At 47.3% G+C, this 20,928-nt stretch overlaps 6 protein-coding genes across 6 annotated transcripts; 3 read left to right on the forward strand and 3 right to left on the reverse strand.

Annotated features, from left to right (window-relative positions):
- Nucleotides 1-39: 39 nt before the first annotated feature.
- BDW43DRAFT_318616 (major facilitator superfamily domain-containing protein) lies at nucleotides 40-1,969 on the reverse strand (the record flags this gene model as incomplete). The annotated part of the gene is made up of 6 exons (XM_032048733.1): nucleotides 40-721; nucleotides 779-1,159; nucleotides 1,210-1,416; nucleotides 1,477-1,600; nucleotides 1,655-1,788; nucleotides 1,863-1,969. The coding sequence occupies 6 exons, from the start codon at nucleotides 1,967-1,969 to the stop codon at nucleotides 40-42; spliced, it is 1,635 nt and encodes a 544-aa protein (XP_031901811.1).
- Nucleotides 1,970-2,359: 390 nt separating this feature from the next.
- On the reverse strand, nucleotides 2,360-3,182 carry BDW43DRAFT_309805 (serine hydrolase FSH; the record flags this gene model as incomplete). Its single annotated transcript, XM_032046778.1, has 4 exons — nucleotides 2,360-2,886; nucleotides 2,938-3,009; nucleotides 3,073-3,091; nucleotides 3,156-3,182. The coding sequence occupies 4 exons, from the start codon at nucleotides 3,180-3,182 to the stop codon at nucleotides 2,360-2,362; spliced, it is 645 nt and encodes a 214-aa protein (XP_031901812.1).
- A 1,170-nt stretch (nucleotides 3,183-4,352) lies between these two features.
- Nucleotides 4,353-13,220, forward strand: BDW43DRAFT_318618 (type I polyketide synthase; the record flags this gene model as incomplete). The annotated part of the gene is made up of 14 exons (XM_032048734.1): nucleotides 4,353-4,961; nucleotides 5,018-5,371; nucleotides 5,535-5,720; nucleotides 5,774-6,271; nucleotides 6,321-6,441; nucleotides 6,503-6,662; nucleotides 6,720-7,728; nucleotides 7,832-9,151; nucleotides 9,207-9,539; nucleotides 9,608-9,669; nucleotides 9,733-9,815; nucleotides 9,867-11,658; nucleotides 11,732-12,011; nucleotides 12,060-13,220. 14 exons carry the CDS (start codon nucleotides 4,353-4,355, stop codon nucleotides 12,897-12,899), a joined length of 7,647 nt encoding a protein of 2,548 aa, XP_031901813.1. The 3' UTR covers nucleotides 12,900-13,220.
- Nucleotides 13,221-13,659: 439 nt separating this feature from the next.
- BDW43DRAFT_309807 (P-loop containing nucleoside triphosphate hydrolase protein) lies at nucleotides 13,660-14,944 on the reverse strand (the record flags this gene model as incomplete). The annotated part of the gene is made up of 3 exons (XM_032046779.1): nucleotides 13,660-14,570; nucleotides 14,655-14,761; nucleotides 14,838-14,944. 3 exons carry the CDS (start codon nucleotides 14,942-14,944, stop codon nucleotides 13,660-13,662), a joined length of 1,125 nt encoding a protein of 374 aa, XP_031901814.1.
- A 546-nt stretch (nucleotides 14,945-15,490) lies between these two features.
- BDW43DRAFT_272061 (P-loop containing nucleoside triphosphate hydrolase protein) lies at nucleotides 15,491-17,219 on the forward strand. Its single transcript, XM_032041496.1, has 3 exons — nucleotides 15,491-15,836; nucleotides 15,893-16,002; nucleotides 16,061-17,219. Exons 1-3 carry the CDS (start codon nucleotides 15,673-15,675, stop codon nucleotides 17,098-17,100), a joined length of 1,314 nt encoding a protein of 437 aa, XP_031901815.1. The 5' UTR covers nucleotides 15,491-15,672; the 3' UTR covers nucleotides 17,101-17,219.
- A 390-nt stretch (nucleotides 17,220-17,609) lies between these two features.
- Nucleotides 17,610-20,772, forward strand: BDW43DRAFT_318620 (cytochrome P450; the record flags this gene model as incomplete). The annotated part of the gene is made up of 7 exons (XM_032048735.1): nucleotides 17,610-17,685; nucleotides 17,825-17,915; nucleotides 17,967-18,109; nucleotides 18,176-18,368; nucleotides 18,473-19,095; nucleotides 19,839-19,843; nucleotides 20,638-20,772. The coding sequence occupies 7 exons, from the start codon at nucleotides 17,610-17,612 to the stop codon at nucleotides 20,770-20,772; spliced, it is 1,266 nt and encodes a 421-aa protein (XP_031901816.1).
- Between the last annotated feature and the right edge of the window lie 156 nt (nucleotides 20,773-20,928).

Consider the following 20,928-nt stretch of genomic DNA (forward strand, 5'->3'; position numbering starts at 1 on the left):
ACGAGAACCGTTCATTGGTGAAATGCAATGTAGATCACACTAACGTTTCAAATACCGCACATTCGTGCGCTTCCAAATCATAGCGACAGAGAGTAGTTGCGCCACAGAGAATGCCCCGGCGAGCTTCACCTGCTCACTGTAGGCGACAGAGTAGGCCTGGCGGATACGAAGCTGTGTACCGGGAGAGAACAGTCCGATTGCGTCACTGGAGGAAATCACTAGGCCCAGTTGCTCTGAACTCAGAGTCCCTGTCAATCGGTTCTTCAAATAATTGTGCAAGATGGTTGTGGATGCTGCAACGCCGAGGACACCACCGAGCATGCGCAGCTGGAGTCCGGTACTCAAGGCGATAGATTGATCTTTCTCCTCTACCACAAGCGGCGCCATCATATAGAATACCGCCACGCTGGTGCCCGTTCCTAGTCCCGCTAGGACAAGGTATCCATACTGCGCAGCTGAGATCTTTGTTGAAAACGGGGTCTCGGAGAACAGAAAAAGACCGACGATCTGAAAGGCTATACCTCCAATTGCAATATAGCAAAATGGGATTCTAAGCCGTCCCACTAATATAGAGCAGGACATTATACCGACTGGGCTGCTTAACGCATAAGCTAAGAATCGGACTCCTGCACCCATCGGGGAGCAGCCATTGACGATCTGAAACCGCTGAGGGATCATGATGATACTGACGGTCATCGGGAGGCCCGTAGTGAAAAACCCACTATTTTACGGTTAGTAAATGCCTGAGAGGTATAAGCATGGGTGAACAGCTACTTACAGCGCAGCCCCAAGGAATATGCGGTTGTGAGCCAGTCTCCAGGGGAACATGGCGTAAATATTCAGATCCCGCTTGCTAATAAGCCACTCCCACCAGATGAAGACAACCCAGAAGAGCCCTGAAATGACGAGAAAACTGATCACAAGACCGGATGACCATGGGTATTCAAAATTGCCTTCCTGTAGGGCTGCAATGGCAAATGAGCACGCAGCTAACAGAGCCAATGCGCCAAGGACGTCTGCGCGCCGAAGAAAAGTTTTAACTTTCAGACCAATTTCATGGCATGTAGAAGATACTGCAGTTTGGGTAGACGAATCATAGGGAAAGTTGGCTGGCAGCACGAAAAGTAACAGTATCAGGGAAAAGGCACCTGCCGGAACACTGATTGCTGTCAGACTTGGTTGATAACGATTGAATTGAGGAGACGGTACTTGCACAAGAATACCCAGCGCCAATTGCCCTTTTCAGCAACAGCACCCCCAATCAAGGGACCAAGGGCAAGCCCTAGAGACAGAATGCCGCCAGCGACGGAGCTGATGGTATCGTATTGTCGGTATGGAACTATGCGGACGAAGGAAAAGAGCGTGAGTGAGTATACACCAGCGGCGCCTATCCCTTGAAATGCACGGCAGATGATTCTGTAGATTTTAGTTATTTCTATACTCAGCCACAGCAGTAAGGGCCATCATCGAACACACAATTGACTGAGACTATGCGCACCACCACAGCCGCCGGAAAACGCGGTGAAAATAGAAAGAGATGTAAGAAGGCTTGTCTTCACCCGCCAGATGTCACCAATCTTCGACCAGATCATAAGGAATCCTATTGTGAAAATGAGTAGAGAAACCTTGTGAAACGATAAACCGGAATGAGTACCGGTATAAGTGAGCAAGTAGGACGTGATAACCCAACTGCTTCGACCGAAATCCCCTAAGTCATTGGTGATAGTCACCAAGGACGTGCTCACGATAGTAGCTTCAATGCCAGTGAGAAATAGAGCCAAGCCGAGACTGATATGCACAGGTAGAATATAAGGTTAGCAAATTTGAAGCCCTCTAACACAATAACCAAGATATTTCTGTACCCAAGGGCCCCAAGGAAAAGGCGAACCCCGTGTAAAGCACCATCCCACTCAATAGGTTCCTCGCTGACGCTCTCCCTAATACCCTCCGGGGTCTCTTTTTCCGGCATAGTTGATTCGCGATCCGGAAGCTTTGACCGACGAATGAGATATAAGGTCATAAGGTATGACCAAAATGCCGCAGGATGCTGAGTGTGATTTAAATCTAATTATCTAGTATGATCATAGGCCATAAATGGATAAACCTGAAGATGGAGCCGTGCAACGTGTGATTGAAAAAAACAAAAAACCAACAAAAAAGAAATAACAGGCTGAAATTGGGGAATAATCATCTCTGCGAAGTCCAAGAGGAGGATATGCTACGTCTATAAGTCGCCTTGCAGCGAGTGAGACAGTACTTCTTATTCTTTCATATCGATTTATTGGCTTGTAGCATCCTAACACTAGATTGGCCCCTACTATCCTGCAAGGGGCATCACCTCAACGAGGGCTTCCATCATTCATTTATCCTGGACTTGGTAAATGGCCCTATTAATAATCTTTGAAATGGATACCGTGTCTTCAGCTGAACTGGAAATTTCATGACCATTTGCGTGCACGAAGGTGGATCTTTTGTCCGCATTACAGAAACTCACAGCCCGTTGTGCCTCTCCTTTATGTGGGTCTGCTGATCCCCAGATATGAGCAGTAGGCAAATCGAGTACCATACCTACCTGGGCAAAATCCAAATATGCAATGCGGTCCTCGTCCAATGCGTTGTGATCGTAAGGCTGTCCGGCATTTGAGAAAAATATCGCCACTTTAAATGGCGCACCATTGGGCCCACTTCCATTCCTAGATCGATACCAGTTTACCAACCATGACAGTGCCATAGTTGCCCCCATGCTGAATCCAATGATTCCGTCGAAAGGGCCCTCCTCCTTTATGTACTCCTCAAGGTCATGAGCAGACTTCCGGCAGGAATGCGGCTGGTCAGGGTCACAGAAAGTGAAAGTTTCTTCGTCCGTGCTCATAGTATCCTTAAGTGCTTCATTATTATTAGAAAATTGGAACTTACGAGGGGGCAAGATCAACATACATGACTCCCAGGGTACTACCCCTTCGACAAAATCATAGGTATGCTGGTCGCCAAGCTCGTATCGAATAGCCGCTGGGCATGCAGTCAGCTTTTCAGGACCTGTTACAATGTGGCTTAACGCATTGGTAGATTTACCTGTTTGCTGCTCAAACGTCTGAGTAAGCAAGAGTATGAGTGTCTGTTCTTAAAGAGTTCGACTCAAACTCATGCAATAGTACTTGCCTGAGAATTGCTTCCAATGCCATGTAGACTGGAAGATGTCAGCCAAAGTAGTCATAAATTGTGGTGTCGGCGAATGTACCAGAGAAACCGCATTTTTGCTGAGAATATTAAACTGGAAAAGGTCGGAAGGGAGATAGATATAAGAGCTTTGAAGCGGTTGACACAATCTTTACTACCTCCTATGTCTTGTTCCAAAGGGAGAAGAAAGGTGATTGATTTAGGGTGAGACAAGCGTGGTTTAACCAACTCAGTTTGAGCTATATAGCCATAAAAAATTTATAGACACGTGGATTACTTCTTACGGCAGGAATCAAAACATGTACAGGACAGCCACGAAGGCATTGAAAGAGTTTATTCAAAGTAACTGTGTCTGATGCGATGCTTCACGGAGAAGATATTCCGTGACAAGGATACCACGTCATATTCAGCCAATATTGCATGCACTAGTGCTTATCCCTTGCCTTGTTTTCTTTGATTTCTCAAAAGAAAAGGACTACCCTACTTGAATGGGAAGCCTTATGGGGGCTGGAATGGTGGAGAGAAACCCCTTGGAAATCGGAATGGCCAACTGAGGTAGTTACTAGTCCATGCCAACCTCGATATTGGCCCCGAAAGGTGGTAATCATCAAGAATACGAATTCTCGATGTGTTGGGGTGATCAGTTATTGGTGTAGGCCTCTGCAAAGCAAGTGACCAATGTGATGTGGCTTGCATGGAACTTGTGCAATATACCTATCTTGAAAAGTCAATACTTTCCAATAATGAAGATACGTTACTCTTCACTTGATCTTCAAGCGTCTACGATCAATCCCGATTGGGTAGAGCTCAATAGCGATATGATAGGGCATATATACCTGCATACTGGAATATCCTCCGGCAGGCAAGTGACGTGGCGGGGCAGTGACAAGTGTACAATACATTCTCCGATTCACACAACTGGCAATGAGACATAATGCCAATATTGACGTAGTTATGCTCGAGGTCTAATCGCATGTAACCGAATTTAGAGGACACATGCCTGTCTAAGTGTCTGGATAGCATGCAGGAATACTACATACCGACAATCACCCTATAAGTTCGCAGGACCCGCGGAGTGTCTGCGGACTTAGTACAGCGCTACAATCATTTGTACTTGTTCATAGTCTGCCTAACTCTTATGATAACCGCTTTATTTCAGATTATATATCTTAATCATGGCAACATATCAAGAGCAGAGCTTGCCGCCGCTTGCAATCATTGGTCTATCGCTCAAGTTTCCCGGGGACGCGATAACACCAGATGCCTTTTGGAAGATGCTTCTGGAGGGGAGGGCCACCGCGAGCGAGTTCCCATCGGATCGGCTCAATATTGGCGCATTGCATCATCCAGATCGTGAGCGTCTAGACCACCTGTCTTTACGAGGAGGCAACTTTATGACTGGAGACTTGGGCGCGTTTGACGCTGGATTCTTTACAATCAATGCCACCGAGGCAGAAGCAATGGATCCGCAACAGAGGTTAATATTAGAGACATCTTATCGCGCGTTGGAGAACGCAGGAATTACCGTCGAAGAAGCGTCTGGCTCTAAAACGTGTGTCTTCACCGGAAGCTTTTCTCATGATTATCACACGTTACAAGTCAAGGATCCCATGACATTGCCAAAATGGCATGCTACTGGGACATCCATGAATATGCTGTCGAACCGCGTTAGTTGGTTCTTTAACCTGCAGGGACCGAGTGCTACTGTTGATACTGCCTGCTCTAGCGGTTTGATGGCGATTGATTTAGCCTGTCAATCTATATGGAGCGGAAACTCTTCCATGGTATCTATCACATAACTATACTAGCAACGCCCACAGTCTGCTAACTCGCTGGATAGGGTTTAGCCATTGGTAGCAACACAATCCTGTCATTGGAAATGAGCCTATGTCTTGATAATCTAGGCCTCCTGTCGAAGGATAGTCGCTCATATAGTTTTGATCAACGTGGAAATGGCTATGCTCGAGGTGAGGGCGTTGGCGTATTAGTGATTCGACCTCTGGAAGAAGCAATTGGCCATGGTGATACTATAAGAGCCGTCATCCGATCCTCCGCTTCGAATCAGGATGGACGCACACCGGGGATCATGCAGCCTAGTGGTGCCATGCAAGAGAAATTGATCCTCGATACTTATAAGAAAGGAGGGCTTGATCTAGCAACGACGCGATATTTTGAAGCTCATGGAACAGGTATAGTAGAAAGGTCACTGGTTGCCACGTGGAATCTAATATGAACAAATTTTCTAGGCACAACCGTTGGAGATCCAATCGAAGCCCGCGCAATTGGAGGCATCTTCCGCAAATACCGGACAGCGAATGATCCGCTTTACATGTAAGTTTGGTGGATCCCATATCGAGGCTATTACCAATGCTGAGACTCAATACAGAGGATCTGTAAAATCTTCCGTTGGCCATTTGGAGGGCGCAAGTGGTGTGGCTGGAGTGATCAAGGTTGTTCTTGCCTTAGAAAAAGGAATCATTCCCCCAAATGCAGGCTTAGAGAAACTAAACCACCGGATTGACGATGAGTTCTTTCATATAAAGGTCTGTGGCCGTGGGCCATAATACCTTGTAAGCATTTGCACTAATAACCGTAGGTCCCTCAAAGCCCCGTGACCTGGCCTGTTGTTGGATTGAGAAGGGCCTCAGTCAGCTCCTTTGGCTTTGGCGGATCCAATATTCACATTGTGCTGGACGATGCCTTGAATTATCTCCAGACCCATGACCTTAACGGAAAACACGATACAGCTGCCCATCCCAAGGTCCCGTGCTTAGACTATGGTAGCACAAATGGGATACGGGAAGAATTATCCGATGAGGCAAAGGTGCTTGTCTGGTCAGCTGCAGATGAGAACGGAATTTCTCGCATTCAAGATAGCTGGAGATCGTACTTCTCATCACTCCAGGTCCCAGATAGCAAAAGGACAGCGTACCTGAATAATCTAGCATACACACTAACTAGTAGAAGAAGCCATCACTTATGGAGAACATTTGTCACTGTGAAACCATCGGATGACTGGTCAGTAGTAGTGGATAAATTTGCTCGCCCATGTCGGTCGGTCTCATCGCCCAATCTGGCATTCATATTCACTGGGGTGAGCCACCTTAATCCCAGTCCAATACAATGGAACTGACTTTGGGTAGCAAGGAGCACAATGGTACGCCATGGGTCGTGAGCTCCTTAACAATTACCCTGTTTTCCTCCATAGCATCCAAGAAGCCAATAGGTATCTCCGCAGCTTGGGATGCCAATGGGATCTCTTAGGTATGTCCACGCCGCATTTCGAGAAGTGATAGCAGTGATCTAAAACGGAGTGGATGCTTAGAGGAACTCCAAAAGCCGGAGGAGTTGTCCAATGTAAACAAGACAGAATACAGCCAGCCGCTTTGTACTGCACTCCAGGTTGGCTTGGTTGACCTTCTCTCGCACTTCAAGATTACACCCAAGGCTGTCGCGGGCCACTCGGCTGGGGAAATCGCAGCTGCGTATGTTCTAGGAGAATGCTTCATGATCCTTTATTCGCATAGTCTAACCCAATATAGGTACTGTATCTCCGCTATAGATAGACGCTCCGCTTGGAAAATTGCTTTTTACCGTGGGAGATGGAGCAGCCAGTTAGAGAAATCTAGCTATGTGAAGGGGTCAATGCTAGCGGTAGCATTGCCCCCAAAAGAGGTTGAGCCATACTTCGAGAAAATAGCTAATAAGTACGAAATTTTGAGATTGACAGTGGCGTGTATCAATAGCCCTAAAAGCGTGACGATATCTGGCGAGGAGACGCAGATTGATATGCTCAAATCAACTCTCGATGTACACGACATCTTCTGCCGAAAGTTGAAGGTCAAGGTTGCTTACCACTCGTTCCAGATGCATGAAATTGCGTCACAATATCGGACCGCCATGGGGAAGCTGGACAAAGGCACAGAGAAAGGTACTTTCGTGGAGATGGTGTCCTCGGTCACAGGCACCTGGGTTAATCCAGAAAGCCTGAGGGAGCCGGAGTACTGGGTGCAAAATATGGTTTCCCCGGTGAAGTTCTCCGATGCTTTATCTACTCTCTGCTCAAAGGCAGAGACCCCTAAACTAAAGCTTGATCGGAGTCATCGGAGGGCGCTGCAAATCCATCACTTAGTTGAGCTTGGCCCACATTCAGCGCTCCAAGCCCCTATTAAAGAGAACCTGGATAATTTAAACCGACAGTCCGTTGTATATTATTCACTTCTGGTGCGGGGCGTGCCGGCAACGGATACTGTCATGACAATGGCTGGCTATTTGCATGCAGCTGGATACTCGATTGATCTTGGAGCTGTGAATAAACTGAATACTTCTGGGGAAGAAGGCCTGTTGAAGTCACTATCAGATCTTCCGGAATATCCCTTCAACCATAGCAAGACTTACTGGCATGAGAGCCAGATAAGCAGAAATCACAGACTGCCTAGAATAGGTAAAAATGACCTTCTGGGTTCACCAGATCCTAACTGGAACCCTCTTGAACCACGATGGAGGAATATTATCAGGTTATCTGAAATGCCCTGGGTCCGAGATCATCAGGTGAGTCCCTCCACATTGACCAATTTCTACTAGAGATGAATGCAAGGAAGCGATGCCTGCAGTGTGTATATGATGCGCTGACGAGAATACCTTGTGTTGGTAGATCAACGGTACGACAATATACCCAGCAGCTGGAATGATCGTTATGGCTGTTGAGGCAGCCAAACAGTTAGCAAGCGAGGGCCGTCGGATCTCAGGCTTCAATATCAGGGACGTTGCTCTCCATGCTGCGATCCCAATCCATGGACAAAATGAGGTCGTGGAAACAGCATTTAGTATGAATCCGGTAAAGGAGCTTATGTCTGCAGCATCACATTGGTATGAATTTCGACTCTACATGAATACAGGTTCATCGTGGGTGTCGAACTGTACAGGCTCTATCCAGATGACGTATCATCCAGAGAAGCCAGATCCTGTGGACAGTAGCCACCTGCAACGAGAGTTAAACAGCCAACAGATTCAGTCATATCTACAAGCGAGCCAAAGATGTAGCTCCCACGCCCGAGTACAGGAGCTCTACTCTCACCTGGAAAAATGTGGTTATGGCTATGGTGACGCATTCCAACGAATCGCTGCCTTGAGTGTCGACCCAAATGACTACACATGTGTTACTGGCGAAATAAGCAACAGCCCGTCAACCCTGAATGAGACAATCCACCCTACAGCTCTCGATGCTCTAATTCAGACGGCTCTTTGGCCCACGACAAGATGCGGTGCCGAGGTCATACCAACCGCCATCCCAACGCACATCCGGAACATAGCGTTATCTGTCGATGGCCTCAATGTTTCTCATGGTAACTTAAAGGTCTACACCAAGGTAGAAGCATCCACAAACTCAGACATATCTGCAAGCATCACTGCTTTTGATGATCAACTAGGAAGCGCAATAATTACTGTGGATGCGCTGAGATGTACCGCAGTTAATGATGGTGTAGGACCCGAAACAAACCAATCCGACAATCTTTGTCATCAGATCGAATGGAAGCCAGAGATCAGGTTGCTGAAAAACAATGAAATTGACCAGGTCTGCCGAAAGGCATACGGGGATCCTTCAACGCCCGAAGATTTCTTCACGGGAGTGGACTTCATACTGCTTGCGCGTCTTTTAGAAGCCCTCGATACCCTGACCAAAGGAGCCCAGACGCCCAGTAAGCCGCACTTTAAAAAATATCTCGAATGGGCAGCTACCCAAAAGAGGTTGTTGAGCGACGGTCGCCTATTATTTTCCTCGGAACCTTGGAGCAGCCGTTTTCATGATGCGAAGTACATCCAGAATTTAGAGATATGGCTTTCTGAGAGGAACAAGCAGGGGAAGTTCTTGGTGAGTATTGCTCAAAATCTCACAAAACTTCTGTGTGAGGAGCTGGACCCTCTAGAATTTATCTTTACTGGTGGACTCATTAACGACCATTACTATGATGCGGTAAGTCCGACTCTGCGTATCAGTCACACCTAGAGCTAACCCATGAGGCCCCAAGCTTGATTGTGCAAACAGTTCCAGGCGAATAACGGCGTACCTCGAGATTCTATCGCATGCAAATCCGCAGATGAAGATCCTTGAGATAGGGGCAGGAACAGGATCCGCTACTAGCATATTCTTACGAACATTGGGGCGCGGGCAGGATGGTGCAAAGTCTCCAAGATATGCTCACTGGGATTATACGGATATCTCACGTTCATTCTTTGGCGAGGCAGCAGAGCAATTCGCTAGAGAGGCAGATCAAATGGGGTTTAGCACCCTCAATATTGAACATGACCCAGAGGAGCAAGGTTTCGAATGCGGCACATATGATATGGTTGTCGCTTCGTTGGTATGTAACCCAGCTGTGTTCTTCGCCTCTACCGCTCTAAATGCATATATTAAGACACATATTTATAGGTATTGCATGCCACGTCGGACTTGATTAAGACGTTAACTCATGTCCGAAGGCTTCTCAAACCGTAAGTTGAAATGAAAGCAGCCACCCCTTGAGGATCGTTGAGTTTGCTGATAACCGCGATAAGTGGTGGGAAGCTGATCATGAATGAAATGACTAACCCTGCCCGTTCCGCATACGTGTTCGGGCTTCTTGAGGGATGGTGGCTAGGTTAGTTGAGATCGTATCAGGGACTAGTGATTGGATCGCTGACATAAAAAGGACATGAACCCTATCGCTCGCTGAGCCCCTGCATAGACGAGGCACAGTGGCATGCGCTTCTGACACAAACCGGATTCTCAGGATGTGACCTTGTCTTCCCTGACTTTGAGGAGGCAACCTGCCATGAGAATTCCATTATCATCACCACTGCCACCCAAGAGTCCCCAACGGTTTCCGGACGCCCACATATCCAAATAGTCCATGATCCGACTGACAGATCTCAAGTTGAACTATCACAGTTACTCGTTCAGGGATGTCGCGGGCTTACAGACTCAATAGTTGAATGTGTCTCGCTTGATGAAACGGGGTCTTCTGATGATTTGTTAAGAGTCTACCTGCTCGAATACGGCACGCCGGTACTGTCTGAAATGCACGAGAGTCTGTATACGAGACTTAAGGCTCTCTTCCTGTCACCCGGGTCCACTCTTTGGATCACTGGTGGAGGGGGCAAAGACTTTGGGCAGCCGCATCTTCACCTGGTTGAGGGTCTGTTTAGAGTACTGGATGAAGAAGACAGGAGCCGAGATCGCTACATTCTTTCGCTCGAACGCCAACAAACGGAAGGATACCCTCACTCTCAGCTAGTGCTAAATATCATCTCTCATATTCTGTCCTCAGACTCCCCCCTTGTTGATATGGAATATACCGAGCATCAGGGGATATTGCATGTTGGGCGCATAGTGAACCATCCGTCTCTGAACAACGCCATTTCTGTTCAGACAAACTCACAGAAAGCCATAATGAGGCCACTCGGCTGTGGAACCCCACTGAGTCTTGATGCTGCATCTTCCAGCATGACGGGCGGTTTCCGGTTCACCGAGGCCGAATGGAGCGATCGGCCTCTTGCGGCCAACGAAGTAGAGCTTGAGGTGGGCTGCGTCGGTGTCAACTTCCGTGACGTCCTTGTAGCCCTGGACCAGCTTAACATCGGGAGTATTGGTTTAGAATGCAGTGGTATTATTACGCGCGTTGGTACAGCCTGCCGCAAGTTCAAGAAAGGAGATAGAGTTGTCGGTTTCCTGCCTGACTGCTACTCGACACATCTCCGGTTTCAAGAGTCCGAGCCAGTCATTCATGTCCCTGGTGGGGTTTCACTACCCGCTGCGGCCACTATCCCCGCAAACTTCATTACTGCATATATGGGGCTGAAGGAGCTCGCACGAATCCAGCCTGGGGAGTCGGTCCTAGTTCATTCCGGGGCTGGCGGCACAGGCCAAGCAGCAATACAGATCGCAAAGCACTTTGGAGCCCAAGTCTTTACTACAGTCGGGTCTGAAAGCAAGAAGGCATTCCTCATGGAAACTTATGGACTCCCTGAGTCTCATATATACTCCAGCAGATCGACGTATTTCTCCAAGGCGATCCATCACCGAACCTCAGGAAAAGGGGTTGACATAATCTTTAATTCGCTCTCCGGTGAAAGTCTCCTTAAGTCATGGGAATGTATCGCCCCGTACGGAAGATTTGTTGAGATCGGCAAAAAAGACATTCTATCAAACAGCAAACTCCCAATGGCCCAATTTCTAAATAATACGACGTTCATCGGTCTAGACCTGGGATATTGGGCAAGGGACCGCCCGGATGCTTGTGTATCTGCATTAAATGCGATCTTCGAGTTGCTCGTCGAGGGAAAGTTGCAACCACCCAGCCCGGTTACCACATATGGAGTCGCAGAAATAGAAAAAGCCTTCCGACAAATGCAAGGTGGAAAGCATCATGGCAAGCTAGTGATTGAGATGCGGAAAGACGATTTGGTTATGGTTAGTTTGAGGATATATCCACGCCTCATTGTGTTAGTATAAAGCTGGCTAACTTGTATATCAGACGGTATTGAAGCCTAAACCGAACTCTCGGTTCGACTCTAGCGCAACGTATGTTGTCTCGGGCGGACTAGGCGGACTCGGTCAGAATGCTGTTAACTGGCTGGTGACTCGTGGGGCGCGAAACCTCCTCCTGCTATCACGGTCTGGTGGAAACAGTCCCGAGGGACAAAAGCTACTTGATAAACTATCTACTCAAGGAGTAAAAGTCCTAGCTCCAGCCTGCAACGTCAATGACACTCAATCGCTGTGCAGATCGCTTGATGAATGTCAAGCGCACATGCCCCCAATCAAGGGCTGCATCCAGGGCGCAATGGTGCTACACGTAAGTCATACTCCTCAAGAGGTATTTCGTGTACTAACACCACCGTAGGATGTTTCATTCGAAGATATGTCATACACTGCCTGGCAAACCGCAGTTAGCCCTAAGGTGCAAGGATCATGGAACCTCCACGAGCTTCTTCCACGGGGAATGGACTTCTTCATCATGCTGTCCTCGATAAACGGAGTGATTGGATCTAGAGGACAGGCAAACTACGGTGCTGGAAACACCTTCCAAGATGCACTTGCTCGATACCGGGTTGGAATCGGTGAGCGGGCGACCTCCCTTGATCTTGGCCTGTTTACCTTTGCCGGCGCGATTACAAAGGATCCCAGACTGAGGGAGATGGTGCAAAACAACTCGGTGTTGGAGCCAGTCTCTGAAGCCCAATTCCATGCTCTGCTTGACTCCTACTGTAATCCTGCGAAATCTCTGGATTTAGGTCTAAACTGTCAGACTTCAATCGGTATATTTCCAGCGGTAATGGAACGGGGCGCAGGAAGAGCCTATTGGCTTGAAAAACCACTCTTCGGATTCCTGAAACCTAAGGAAGCATTCCACGGTGACCAGCTCGGCCAGGGCCGTGGTGTGAATATTGCAGCAGCGTTTCAGAGCGCCGCATCGCTGGCAGAAGCGACCGCGTTGATAGTCGAGGCCCTGACATTGAAACTTTGCAAAGTGTTATCACTTTCCGAAAGCGATATCGACAAGGACAAGCCGTTGCATGAGTACGGCGTCGACTCGCTTGTCGCCGTTGAACTTCGCAGTTGGTTCTCGAAGGAGATGCAAGCTGACGTTGCCGTCTTCGATATCATGGGCCGTGCTACCGTTGCTTCGCTCGCCCAGCTGACCGCTGGTCGAAGCAAGTTGGACAAGGAATGGTCTGCATGAAGTGAGGCGACAACTCTATCTAGCTCATAGGACAATAGGGGATGTATGAAAATTGAGGCGTTGTAGTCTGCAGTCCCAAGTAGCCTCACCAAATGATCATCCAAGACCTCTCAATTTTTAACTATATGATTTGGAACGAATTCCTGTATGTATATGCACAATGACATCAGAGATAAAGATCGACAAAAATTGGGCTTTGGGTTCTAGCCGTTGATTAACGTGAGGGTTAGGAAGAGAGGCAAGAAACAAGGCAAACTTGACGTGGCAGCTAGCTACTTGTACCAATCAAATCAAGTATGGATCCCAGATGGTGGCGAGAAATGAAGCGATACAACTATGGTCTCTAACTTGATGTTCTTGCCAGGCAGGAATCGATATCGCATGGTGTGTTTACTCCCTGCTAAGGATTTGCTAGACGGAAGTAAAGACATCCGAAGGTCCGGTGCCTTAAAAAAAGAAGTGATGACTATAACTGTCGGCCTGATTGGGGCGTCCACGTAGCGCATTAACACCCAATAAGATAGTCATAGATGTATTATTCTAGTGTCCCACCAGTTCGAAACAAAAGATGTATACTTATAAATTTAAAAAAAAAAAAAAAAAAAAACAAAATTTCATTAATATTTTGAAAAGGCCTATCCTAAAAACACGCTATGCTATGTAAATAAATATGAGAGACCAAAAATAGAAAAGTCCACCCAAAGAGTGTATCGTAAGAGGTAATAATAATAAATCATAGCCACCCAAGGACCACGACCAGCTACATCATTATGCATGCACTTTTCCGGCTCCTCTCATGGGCCATCTGTGTTTCCAGCTCCATTAACCGTAATTCATAATCGTCCTTGGCTCTCAGGACTCGGATATCGGCGTCTCGCTGGTAAAGGACTTCTTTGTGGGCCATTTCCTGTTGATACATCGTCTCCCTCTCGGCGTCCCGTTGTTTGCGTAGCTCGTCGATGTCCATACGTAAGATGTTTTGCTGCTGTTTGTTGCTATTCAACTCCTCTTCGAGCTCTGCCCGGACAGCTGCAATCTCCTTCTTATGATTCAGGTCCTGTCGCCGTTCAGCCTCCTTCATCTCTTTTCGGAGTTCGTTCAGCTGCCTCTCGTATCTCGCCTTCAACCGCTCGACCTCTGCCTGAACTTCCTTGCCTGCTGCCGTCTCACCTAACGACTTGCCGCTGGCCATCTCTTCCTGGATTCTCAGTGTGACATTATGCGGGCGGCTCAGGATGTACTGGATGATCTCGGTCGCAGAGGTGATTCCATTATCCTGGCGGAAGACGCGGCTGCCATGCCCAATCATCTCCCCCCAGAATTTCCTCTCCGACTTTAGCTGGCCCTCGCGCTTGACCTCCTTGTCAGATGGGGGATTGCTCCACATCGTTGTTGCAAGAACAACGCCGCCGAGACATTGCTCGCCGCACAGTTTCCTGAACATCAGGAGATTTCGGATGGATGCCCCTCCCATACGGACGTCCTTTATTCGGTGGAGATAGATGATCCCGGCCAGCTTGATATTCTCATTGTACGAGAACCTCAGCCAGTCAGCAATTTCAACGAGAACGTCCGTATCGGACCGCGTGGAGTCGTCAAAGCCGGGCGTATCGATGAGGAATATTCGCTGATTGCCGATTTGCGCTTTGTGGATACCCACTTCAGATGTGCCTGTCGCATTGTGGTGAGTAGAGCACTTGTAAGCGAAAAGAGAAGCGAAAAACGAAAGAAGTAAGAACGAAGAAAAGGACTCACAAGACAGTAAACTATCCCCCACGAGGGCATCTTGGTTAAAATGAGAGATAAACGTGCTCTTCCCAACACCTGTGATCCCCATGACTGCGATGACGCGGTCGTTTGGACTATAGATATCAAGTAAAAGAACGAGGTGAGTAAGACCATGAGTGGACCTTTTTGGAATATGCATCGAATACGTACGTGATATCCGGCAGCTGTACATCGTCATGTCCTTTTCCATAGGATCCTGGAGATGCTTCGTCCCCGGAGAGCTGAGACTCATAACCTGACTCTGACTCCGAATGCATCTTGAAATTCAATCCCGGAGCCGTTATAGTGGAAAATAAGAGGGGGTTTTAATTTGCAGTATGTCCGTAATGAGTGTCTGTGGGACTTAGAGAAAAGGCTAGAGGATGTTTTTAAATTCTCCGGTTCTTCGCTGAAGACTGGAAAGTGCATTTAAGCTAGATGGAATGATCATTAGCCCTCTTAAGCCCATCATGGACACGGTTTCACTTGACGTGTCATTCTGTCTAACCCGTTTTTTGCTGCCTTATAATATTTATTAGTCTCAGTTGCGTAATGAGAAGAGTAGGAGAAAAAAGAACAACAAACACCGAACCCACATTGCTTCACATGTTAGCTGCGCCCCAGCTTGCCTATGGTGACACGCAGCGAACAAGGGAGTGAAAGTGGGAGCGTTATGAGTGGTACTGCCAACTCAGCTTGGGTTCTGAGACGAGGCGAGACCAAGAACAAGTCAGAAGGTGCAGCTGCCTAGGGGCATCAAGTTGGGCCTTGACCATTGCCTAAGGCCACTTCCCTCCTTTCTTTTTCTACACTCTTATCATTTTAGATGTCCTGAAATATTCTCCGACATCTCTCTCTCTCTCTCTCTCTCTCTCTCGTTTGTATTTTTCCCTCCGAGTAGCTTTCAAATATTTTTTTGGTCATTCCAATTTCTTAGATTTGATCCAAAAATACATCCTCCTATCGACATAGGGACTTGACTTGACTATCGATTCAACATACCACGATGTCGACCAAAGGGTACTTTTCAAAACAACCAGGTATACGCAGAACTTCGACCGAACCAGTGCCCAAAACAAAGAGACGAATATCGGTAGCAGTGGAAGAACCATCTCCGCGGCAATCCAAGGACGAGAATCCCGACTTGCGAGGGAAAGACCAGTCCCAACAGTAAGAAAAGCCAATCATCTCTGAAGACTCGCTGGATGTTAACAACATATCCCCAGAGAGGATACTGTCGTAATAGCAGTCATGGGGGTCACTGGATCTGGAAAGAGCTCCTTGATATCCCTCCTCGCCGATCAACCCGTCGGGATAGGGCATAATCTTCAATCGCGTGAGTACGCTCCTTCCATGGTTATGATGGAGACAGTACTGAAAGAATGAGCTTGCAGACACCACCCACATAGACATGTTCAGCTTTACGCACCCGGAAAAGAAGAACACTGTGATCCTTCTCGATACCCCCGGATTCGACGATACCGACCGCTCGGATACGGAGATCCTCAAAGAGATTTCATGCTTTCTCGCAATGATTCATGAGAAGCGCTGGCGTCTCGTGGGCGTTGTCTACCTGCATCGCATCACAGATCCTCGTCTGGGAGGGTCTGCAATGAAAAACCTTCACATGTTTGAGAAGCTGTGTGGAACCCGCAGCTTCGCCGGGGTCGTGCTGGTCACCACCATGTGGGAAGACCTAGGACCAACAGAGGCAGATCAGGCAATTGGGCACCGGAGACAAACCGAACTGGAGAATGAATTCTGGAAGACCATCATTGCAGAAGGTGGCAATGTCATGGAACATGACGGTTCTGCAGAGAGTGCCTCAACCATTGTGTCTTCACTGGTCAAGCGAAATGAAGAGGTAGTCTTGCACATCGTGCACGAGCTGGTTGATGAAAGGAAGACACTGGACGAAACGGATGCCGGTCAGTACGTCCAGGCAGAGCTCTTGAAGATCAAGAAGAAATACGACAGGGAGATTGCCGACCTTCAGGAGAGTATGGAAGAGGCTATGGAGGCAAGGGATGAAGCAACCGCCCGAGCGATCAAGAGAGAGAAGGAAGCTGCGAAGGCCAAAGTGGCACAAAAAGCTCGTGAATCCAAGGGCCTCAAGGTGTCGATGTCGCAGCTCGTGCAAGAAAAGATGGCTGAGTACCATGCTCGCGCCACTGAGCCCGATCACCACGACGCTTTCAGTGGCCGTATTGCGGACCTGTTCGAAGAACTCAAGTCGGAGGTGCAGGAAATGAAGCATCAACAACAGTTACAACAACAGATGCTTACTCAGCTCTCACAAACGCAAACCAAGGAACAACGCGTGATTGAGACAGTAGAACAGCCAGAAGGGGGACAGGAAAAAGAAGAAAATAAGTCCGGTGGGTTGATGGGATGGTTCTCCAGACCCTTGAGTGGGTTTTCACGATTTTCTTGAAGGAATATGGCAAGTGGCAAGTTGAGGGGAAAGAGTCCAGCGATCTAGGAAACTACACTCTACTACTTCTATTATGCATATAAATATAGTATAATAATTCAATCTATAGGATCTTCCTATATATTGCTGTACCCGCTCGTACTATATATCTCATTCAGGTAGCTATGCTTCCATGATCGAACAATGATCAAGTATGATGATCATATACGTTGTCATACATACCGAGGTTTGCCCTAACTATATTTAAGCACTGTCAATCAGGTTATATTTATCCACGAGTAACACAAACGCGGGGACTCGCAAGGCTTTCTCAATCGGGAAAATTCTCTAGTGCAATGCGGGGAGAAGATCGAGAGCCTTCTTTATGGCATAGCGGTTTATGCAATTAAAGGCTGCGATGATCCCCCAGGCTTTATAGCTTCTATAACGACTGACAAGGAACCCCGAGTGAAGTGTTGTACATAGTTCTTGAAATCTCAACTTCAACCTGAAAGAACAGCACACTCGCCATGATTGAAGCCTTGATTAACCAGTCAACACCTGGGAAGGCATCTATCTACTTTCTCGGCGTCTTCCTTCTATTCTGTCTAGTACGAAAAGTGTAGGTATCAATAGAAGTCAACTGGTTAGGTAACAGGGCCCCCAGATAAAATTTCGCCTTCCATAGGGCAAGCTGTCCCATCACCTTCTTCTATGTCTTTATTCAACTAATATGGCCATATAGCAATGGATTTTATCTACAAATCTTTTCTTGCGAATAGGAAGCATCAAGACCCTGTCTTCTGGGATGCCGCAATCACAACAGCGAAGGGATCGTCCTAAACGGATAATCCCAAGACCGCCGAGCTGTGCGCAGGTGTCTCTAGCCGATTTATTTTCACGAAAGACCCTGAGAACGTTAAGGCGATCCTCGCGGGCCAGTTTGCAGACTATGGGAAAGGTGGATCCTTTCATCGAGACTGGAAAGAGTTTCTGGGGGATAGTATTTTTGTCACAGATGGTGAATTGTGTGTGGTCTCGCTCGCGACATCTGATCCGACCGATGTTTGTTCGAGAGCGGATCGTTGACACTGAGATCTTCGAAAAAAACATGTTCAACACCTTATCCCTCTGCTGTCGGAGGGAACCTCGCCGACTGGAAGCCGGATTGTGGATGTTGGCCCTTTGTTCTTCCGCTACACACTGGATGCCGCTACCGATTATCTCCTAGGCCAAGGCACAGACAGTCTGCAAAACCCGACGACTCTGCTAGCGAGGCATTTGGCTACGTACAACGTCGCCAGGCTGACATATTCCGACTCGGCTAAGTGCCATCTTCCATGATCAGTGAGAGCTCTTCACGCCTAGAAGATCGGCTAACCGGTCTATCCAGCCTCTTCAACTTCATCCTCTCCCAGAAAGAGTTCCGTCGCAATCTCAAAACCATGGATGACTTCATCCAACCCTACATCGACCGGGCCCTCTCCCTATCTACCGCTGAGCTAGACCAGAAAATCTCCAAGAAAGACACATTCCTCGACTCCTTGGCCCGCTTCACCCGAGACTCCCAAGTCCTACGAGACCAGCTCGTCGCAATCCTTCTCGCAGGCCGGGACACAACAGCCGGAACGCTCTCCTTCTGCATCTTCGAACTCTCCCGAAACCCTGCCATGGTAGCCAAACTACGCTGCGAGATCAAGTCCCATCTGGGCCTCGGCACCCAAGGTCGAAAGCCCACCTACAACGACCTCAAGGACATGAAATATCTCAACGCCATCCTAAACGAAACCACGCGTCTCTGCCCGGTCGTCCCTTTCAACGTCTGTCAGGCCCTCCGTGATACAACCTTACCCCGTGGCGGCGGCCCAGACGGGCCCTCCCCTATCGGTATCCGCGCCGATACCCGCATCTTGTATTCAACCATGCTCATGCGGCGTAACCCCGAAAACTATGATCCTCCTGGCTCGTCTAATTACTTTGATCCGGAGAGGTTTCATCCCGAATGCTGGTTGTCTGGTTGGCAGCCTAAGCCTTAGCGGTTTATCCCGTTCAATGGCGGGCCGAGGATCTGTCTTGGCCAGCAGTTTGCTAATATTTAACGTAATTCCCAACCGAGCGCCGCACCTCACGTTTCTTGCGCGGCTGAAACTCTCGCTCAGTTCAACCACTCACCATGCCACCAAAAGCGCGTACAAGTTCAAATAATTTAGCTAAGAAGGAGGGATGGATCTTGCTTGTAGTTTCCGCTATTAAAAAGCAAGAAATAAAGTCAATTTGTGAGGCTGCACGCATCTTTAATGTCTCTGATAGAACAATACGTCGTCGTTTAAATGGTACTCTATCACGCACTGGACAATGCGCAAATTGCTATAGATTGACTGAAATACAAGAGGATTCGCTTGTACAATAGATATTATCTATGAATCAATGTGGAGCAGCTCCCCGGCTATCTCAGGTCCAAAATATGGCCATTCGCCTTACAGACTCTGATTTTAATATATCTCAATCAATCGGCAAAACTGGGTCAGCAGTTTTATTAAATACCATAGTAAGATAAAGGCTATTTATTCTTGTCAATATAATTATCAGCGTGCTAAATATAAAAATCTAAAGATTCTAAAAAAGTGGTTTAATCTCATTCAGATCACTATAATGTAGTATAGTATTGCTACTGTAGATATCTATAACTTTGACAAGACTGGCTATATAATAGGTCTTACAGCTACTGCCAAAGTAGCTACTAGATCTGATCTATATAGAAAATGTTTTATGTACTTTTTAAGCTACTGGTGTGATTCCATTAGCCAGCCACCTAACCACTAGGCTAAAAGCTCAGCAATTGACTACTTTTCAAGTAGTCAACCTGTTAGGTGGCATATATATAAGGTGGTCCTATCTCATACTAGGAACCACACTGGTATAGTTCTATTTAACCCAGAAGAGATTCTCAGACGCCTTACTATAAGACTTAAGATCCCTACACTATCAGGCAGTCAATTAACTAATTTAGTACCGAAAACACCCTATAATATCAAGCAGCTACAGAAGCAGACAACTATAATTAAAAAGTTACTAAGGGACTGTACACAGAGCCCTTCTTCTCCTACAAAGTCTGCTTTGAACCAGTTAATTAAGGGATATAAAATGGTATACAACAACGGGGTATTTTTAGCTTAAGAAAACCAATATTTACTGGCTACAATCAATGAACTATAGCAGAAAAAGAAGCGATCTAATCGCCAAATCACCCATACTGAAGGCTTCTCAGTCCAGGAAGCTTGGGAATATATACAGCATGAAAATGAGGTTAAAGAAGCTCAAGATACTATACTTACAGATCAGGAGCTATCTCCAATAAGGCCGCGCGTACGAGCGCCCCCGCGCTGTAGTGATTGTCATATTCTAGGGTATACTCGTAGAAAATGCCCTAATTAATAGCCTAATTCGATTTTATATAGAAATATGATTGTTTTGTTGATATTGGCCCTAATAGTTCAGCCACGGGCAGAATTTTATACCTATGAGGTGCGGCGCTCGGTCGGGAATTACGTTATCGAGATGGGGTATACGGTGGTTAGGATCCTTCAGGCTTTCCGGGAGATCAGAGCTTTTCCTGTTAGGGGGAAGGATGCAGTGGAAGACCCTGTTCTTCGATTCGAGGTTACGTTGAGTCCTGGGTCGGAGTTGAATTGACTTTTCGTACGAGAGGGTGGGTTATTATCTTGAAAGCATGAGTCAGTCGGACTCGCTCCACTGTTTGTCTCCCTATTTAGTTAATCACATGCCTATTTTGTTTCGTTAAATTACGGTAGTAAATCTAGGATTTCTTATCATGAAGCTGTTATTAAC

Source organism: Aspergillus alliaceus (genome assembly GCF_009176365.1).
Source record: "Aspergillus alliaceus strain CBS 536.65 unplaced genomic scaffold BDW43scaffold_14, whole genome shotgun sequence".
In the NCBI taxonomy this organism is placed as follows: Eukaryota; Fungi; Ascomycota; class Eurotiomycetes; order Eurotiales; family Aspergillaceae; genus Aspergillus; species Aspergillus alliaceus.